At 34.7% G+C, this 6,581-nt stretch overlaps 1 protein-coding gene across 5 annotated transcripts; it reads left to right on the forward strand.

Annotated features, from left to right (window-relative positions):
- The first annotated feature begins 865 nt into the window (after positions 1 to 865).
- Positions 866 to 6,113, forward strand: LOC105118416 (uncharacterized). 5 transcript variants are annotated; one of them, XM_011016364.1, is made up of 4 exons: positions 871 to 969; positions 1,183 to 1,253; positions 2,282 to 3,121; positions 3,814 to 6,113. In XM_011016364.1, exons 2-4 carry the CDS (start codon positions 1,248 to 1,250, stop codon positions 5,596 to 5,598), a joined length of 2,631 nt encoding a protein of 876 aa, XP_011014666.1. In that variant the 5' UTR covers positions 871 to 969; positions 1,183 to 1,247; the 3' UTR covers positions 5,599 to 6,113. The 5 variants fall into 5 exon arrangements, with proteins under 5 accessions (XP_011014667.1, XP_011014666.1, XP_011014665.1 ...); XM_011016363.1 differs by having other exon boundaries at positions 871 to 965; XM_011016365.1 differs by lacking the exon at positions 1,183 to 1,253 and having other exon boundaries at positions 866 to 969.
- Positions 6,114 to 6,581: the final 468 nt, after the last annotated feature.

Here is a 6,581-nt window from a genome sequence, read left to right on the forward strand (position 1 = left end):
TATATAAATTATAAATAATAATAATAATGATGACGACGACGATAATGAGTTAAAGAGAATTTTAAAATGCAAAATTAATATAAAAATTAAACAATGATACAAATAGTTATTAAAGTTAGAGTATTCACTAATAATATTTTAAATAAATATAATATAACAAGTTAAAACTTAATTATTAATTTATTAATTTTTTTAATTTTTTAATCAACATAACACTATTTTAATTAAAAAAATAAACTTACTTTTCAACTTATAACCATAGCTTGTCGCGTATTGATCGAGTTAACTTTCAAAACCATGTGAAATAGGGTGCACTGGGCAAAATATTGATGAAATGGCGTCCAAGTAATAGAATATTAATTTTTAATGATTTGTGCTCTTTTTGTATCGTGCAAGATAATATATACTATATAGTACAAGGACGAGAAAAGTCGTGAGGTGGAGGAATCTAAACTTAAAGCCAGGTGTCAACTAAATGAAGAGAGTAAAATTATAAACAGAAACAGCGAGTGGAGATATCATTCTTGTCCTTGTAAACGGACCAGAAATAGAGACCCCAACCTTTCTCTTGATGAAATACACAATTAATCCCTTATTTTGAGAATCTTATCATATTTATCCCTATAGTTGTGATTTAATCATTATTTCCCTCATGCTTAAAACTCGTGGTCATATTTTCTCTTTGTTTTTTATTTTCTGGGTCATTTCTACCCCTATATTTTCTGTTATTCTGTTTTTTTTTTAATATATATATATATATATAAGAATTGAAAGTACAAGGGTAATAGTAAGTAAATCAAGAGTATAAGAGTAAATATGACCAAATTTTAAATACAGAGACCAAACAAATATATTTCACCCATCTGTCTCTTTATAAAGAAAGAACTAAACCCGTAAAAATATTTCAGTTCTCCTCAACCAAGAAGTTAAATCTTTCTCCTCCATGAACACCTAGCTTCCTTGAGGCAAGTACGTCTCCCTCCCTCCCCCTCTCTTTCTAACTTTATCTCTCGATATGTATATAATATAAATATATTTTTATATAAATACATCATGCTGCTGCTGCTGCAGTTTATGTTGTGTTTTCTTAAGTGGGTATATATACAAGGTCACGTTTTGTTTACTTTTAATCTATAACTTGTGAATCGGTGCGTAACAAAGCACACCCATTTCTGCTTTCAGCCTGCCTATTGCGCTTTCCTCTCTGTATATCAAACTTTGGTCTTGACGGGTTTTGTGTTTTATCAATGGAGGTATAGTAAATTTTTTATCTTGAATATTGTTGGTTTGGTTGTTGTTACTTTTAATTTCTTTCTTTAACATAGAGTATCTAGTTTTGGATTAATATTTTTAGTCTTTTTAGGCTTTGTTAACGGTTTCTTGTAGTATTATGAAGTAGAAGAAAGAGTAGAATTTGTTGGGGGATCATTTTGGAGTTCTTGTTTTTGTTGGTAGTAAATATCTTCGTCTCTCTTGTGCCTTTTGGCTGTGTGTAAGTATGTTTAAGCTTTGAGCTTTTGTTGTGTTTTGGGGTTTGGGATTGGTTATGGAGGTGAATGATTAAATATGCGTAACGGGTTCTTTTCATTGTATTTTTGGCTTTGTAAAGTTTGAGTCTTTTTGATACGGGGTTGCGTTGCTGCTGGTCTCGGGTTGGAAAATGGACATGGGTTGGAGACTTTTGGCATGGTTACTATGGTTTTACTAAAGTTGCCTGGTTTTATCTGTAAAACTGTGCATGTATTTTTTTTTTTCGGGGTTTGGTGATTTTCCGTAAAACTGTGCTTATGATTATTTTTTGCATTTGCAGCTTATTAAATTTCCTTAGGAACCTTTTTTTTTTATTTGTTCAATACTACTTTAATTGGGAAAAAATATTTTTCCTTAATTTTGATAAGTAAATAATTAAATAAATTACTGTTTTGCATATCTTTTGACTGATATGGAAAATAATTTAATTCTAGCTGAAAGTATGGATTTTTTTAATTCCTTGGAACCTTTTTTTTTTAAAAAAGCTGAAATTTTTTGTTTGATTAGAGCACAAGGATAGATGTTTGAGCAAATTAAAAAAAATTGTTGTGTTCATTTCTGTTGTTTATATTTTGGTTGGAAAACATGATCAGTGATATAGGAGTAGCCGTTATCTTCATAGTATTCATCAATCATCAAGCCTAAGTTTTTTTTTTTTTTGCTTACTATGCAAGACACCTTAGTTCCTTTTATTTGTTTTTTATTTTAAATTTTAATTAATCATTTTTGTTTTTTTGAACTCCTTATGCAGATGGATGTTATAAAAGGGAATCCTGAGTGGAATTGCATTGAAGATGAATCTGCTGAGCAATTGCTTTCTCCAGGTATTTGTGAGGCCTACAGAGATCCTGAGCTGCTTCCTCGCATTGGAGATGAGTATCAAGTTCAAATTCCAGCTCTTATGACAGAATGTGTCTACGGGTTGCTTGTAGAAAGTCCAGCTGATGCAATAATCTCATCTGCTACTTACCATGATTTTTTGGTTGGATTGCCTTTATCATTAATGTGGGTCATTGAGGAAGTCGAGAGCATTAAACATGAACCACGAGATTATCCCTGTGGTTTGACTGACACTTCCGATATAAATAAGTCTGTAAAACCTGAAAGCATTATTAGAGAGGCAAATATTGTTCCAGAAGTTGACTTGAAAGCTAATGTTGAGCTTATGGATGTTACTGTGAATGATGGCATGGAAGTAGGAGAATCTGCGAAGTTATGTCTTCAGCCAGAAATAGGTAATGAAATGCTTTGTGAACTTGGTGGCAAAGACTACTGCTTGGTTCCTGGTTCTGTGGGCAACCCTTGGAGTGATTCAGAGGAGGACAGTTTTCTTCTTGGTTTATATATTTTTGGAAAAAATCTTGTTCAAGTGAAGAACTTTGTTGAGAGCAAGACGATGGGCGACATACTCTCATTTTATTACGGGAAATTTTATAGGTCAGACAGATACCATAAATGGTCAGAATGCCGTAAAATAAGAAGCAGAAAATGTGTTTATGGGCAAAGGATGTTTACAGGATCAAGGCAACATGAAATGTTATCTCGTTTGCTTCCACAATTGTCAGAGGAATGCAAAAATATTTTGCTTGAGGTATTTTATGAAGTATTTCTAGATGCAGCACAATGTTAAATGCTAAGATTCACCAAATGAGTGAACTCATGGACGACTATTGACAAAAGACAAACACATAGATGACCATGCATAAAAGACAAACACGTTCTCACATATCTGAAGGTCACAATGTATATTCTGAATTAGTTAATTGCTTTCAAGAAATATGTTTTAAGCACCTTTGTTTTGCCAAAATTATTGTGTGAACTTCTTTAAACATTGCATTATTTGTACAAAATGTGAGAATGTTTCACCTTTCAATACTACATACAGAATAGATGTTTATACTTTCTCCATGAATTGACAGATGGAGCTGGTATAAATTCTTTAGATGATATGCTACTGCACTATTTTCATCCTTTATTTGGCTGATGTTATAACATTATTGAAACAAGCCATTTTGCTAATGATTTGTGATTGGTTGCGTGGAAGCCTACAAATGCAGTTAATTTTTTTCCACTGAGGATGGCTGTTAGATGACTGTACAAAAAAGGTGGTGTGAACATTGATTTGAGATGCAAACTTCATAGTTTCTCTGCTGATAGACCTGTCCTATGTTTGTGGCTCTTATTTTTTGAAAAGAAAATTTTGCAGTTGTTTCTTTTTGATCTTATCTAGTTCATCGCAAGTCCATGACATCCTATTTGAATATTAGTTTCATCATTTGGCAGGCTGCTAAGGCATTTGGTGAGGGAAAAATGTTGCTGGAAGAATATGTGTTCACTTTAAAGGTGTTGGTCGGATTGCATGCCCTAGTAGAAGCTGTGGGAATTGGTAAAGGGAAGCAAGACCTCACAGGCCTTACCACGGAGCCTCTGAAGTCCAATCAAGTTGCTCCTGTCCGTCCAGAAATACCAATTGGAAAAGCATGCTCGACCCTTACACCTGTTGAAATTATCAACTACCTAACTGGTGGCTATCGCTTAAGCAAAGCCCGGTCGAATGATCTGTTCTGGGAAGCTGTTTGGCCTCGATTACTCGCAAGAGATTGGCATTCTGAACAGCCTAATGATCATGGTTTTGCTGCTGCCTCCAGGCATTCTCTGGTCTTTCTGATCCCTGGCATCGAGAAGTTTTCAAGAAGGAAACTAGTGAAAGGAGACCACTATTTTGATTCTGTCAGTGATGTCCTGAATAAAGTTGCTTCGGATCCAACACTTCTTGACCTTGACATTGGAGAGGATAAGGGTGATGGTAGCAAGGAAGAAACTGCATGGAGCAATCAGACAAATTTGAACCGGGGAAATTTTCCTAGTCAACAACGCCATTGTTACCTCAAACCTAGAACTCCAAGCCGCTCTTCAAATGCCATGATGTTTACCGTTGTTGATACAAGTCTTGCCACTGGAAAATCAAAAAGGGTGAGGGAACTGAAGAGTTTACCCGTTGGACTGATGAGCATATGCACCTCCAGAAGTGATTCTGAAGATAGTGAATCTGATTCTTTGAAGGTGCCAGCTGGTGAACCTGATTCTTCTGAGAACCTGTGTTCTGATATGAATGGGACTACAATGACAAAATGCACAAAGAATGATTTGGACAAGGGAGTATTTTCTGACAGGGAAGATGTTGAAGATAATGCTTTAAAGCAGAGTTTCCATATAAATGGTTCAGGTTTTGCCAAGGTTCCTGAAAAAATTCCCGAGTACCAGAAAGCTGGTAAGTGTGATAGCATGCAGACAAGAAAGCGTATCAAGCGTCAAGCAACCCAGAGAGGCATACTTTGTGACAGAAAACTTTTGGATCCAGTGGCTAAACGTCAACAGAGATTAATTGCTTGTGACCACACAAAGACAAGCCGTGGCACAATTGATAGACATGGATCAAAACAAGATGAGCCTGGTTGTGCTGGAGAAGGTGATATCAGAGAGGATTTTCTCTTTCGAGTGGATCCACCCATGGAGAGGTTATCAGCTACAATTTCTTCTAGAGGCAGTCCAAATATTAGTAATGAATGCACTCTCAGTAGTAATTCTTCTTGTGATGACCATCCTCATGAGAAACTTCAAACTCGGGCACTGATAGACCTGAACATGCCTGTACCTCATGATGCCGAAACAGAACCTTTAATGATGGGAGTGACAGAGGTAAAAGATGATAAAGCAAGCAGGCAAACAAAGGATTTTGGGATGCTAAAAATCTCCACATCAGTATGTGATTGTACTCCTCAGCAGTCACCTAATATGAACTTGAGAAGACACAGCACAAGAAACCGACCACTGACCACTAAAGCTTTAGAGGCTCTCGCTTGTGGCTTTTTAAGCATAAAGCAGAAGCGGAAGAGTAGAGATGTTTTTTCTCTAGATAACCAGATGTCGAGGCCTTCACGATGTGCTCGTAGTAAGATGAGAATCACTGAAAACTTCCAGGCTGATATGACAGATTTTGAAGGAGATGAAAGAAGAAATGGTGGTTGCAAGAGTAATGGTGAGATGGTTAGTGAGGTTCAGATTTAACTCATGGGTAGTGTTGCAACTTTGGGCTTCAAGATTCTTTTGGTGCTGATTTGCCAATTTGTAGCATAGGAATGAGACCTTAAGACTCTAGAAGACTCAGCTGCTGAAGTACCCAGGACTGCAATGGAGCGCTCCTTTTTCTTGCTTCAAACTGCAACATGCAAGGCTTCATGCTAACTTCTCAATGATCAGAATAGAACTATATACTTTCCAAGACCATGTCTACAATGGACAGAGAACCCTGCGAAATGTCCAGCATCAGACAACAAGATGGAGAAAATGTTACTTAATAGTCAAAATGTTCTTTTTCAACAACATTTGACAGTACAGATACTTCTTGATTCCCACCTTACCTTTTGCTTGATCGAGCCACCCATTTCCCCTTGATCCAAGGCTTGGATCAAAGTCAATTGTAGCCTTAAAAGCCCATGCATATGACCGAAGCTTGACTACTGTTTTACTTCTTGAAAATGTTTTTTGAGTTTTATTTCATTGGGAAAATGTCATTGGGCTAATCCTTTATAAATTGTCATCTTCGAAATCTTGACTAATAAAAAAGAGCAAAAAAAAGAAATCTTTTGTGGTCAACTTAATAAAAAATAAATTAGAAATAAAAAGTTATATAAATATAATAATGGTTGCAAATTAATTTAAATTATTATTTTAATTTTTATTATACAGGATTAATTTTTAACTAAATTTGTGTCAAATTTTACTTTACTAAATATATGAAAACTTTCAATTTTAACTTCAATCTTTTAAGATTTTAAGAAATTGCTTACTGTAAATTATTTTCTTTTCATTTTTTTCCAAATACATATTTAACTTTGATTATATTTCATCATTATTTATAAAAAATGGCTATTGATTATGATTCAAGGTTAAAACTTGTTTTCCATTATCACATGCTAAATGTTTATTTTTAGATAGTTATTAGTTAATTATGTTATGATTAATATTTAAAAGTGTATTTTTATTAAGGT

This window comes from Populus euphratica, unplaced genomic scaffold (genome assembly GCF_000495115.2).
Source record: "Populus euphratica unplaced genomic scaffold, PopEup_1.0 scaffold1928.1, whole genome shotgun sequence".
NCBI lineage: Eukaryota > Viridiplantae > Streptophyta > Magnoliopsida > Malpighiales > Salicaceae > Populus > Populus euphratica.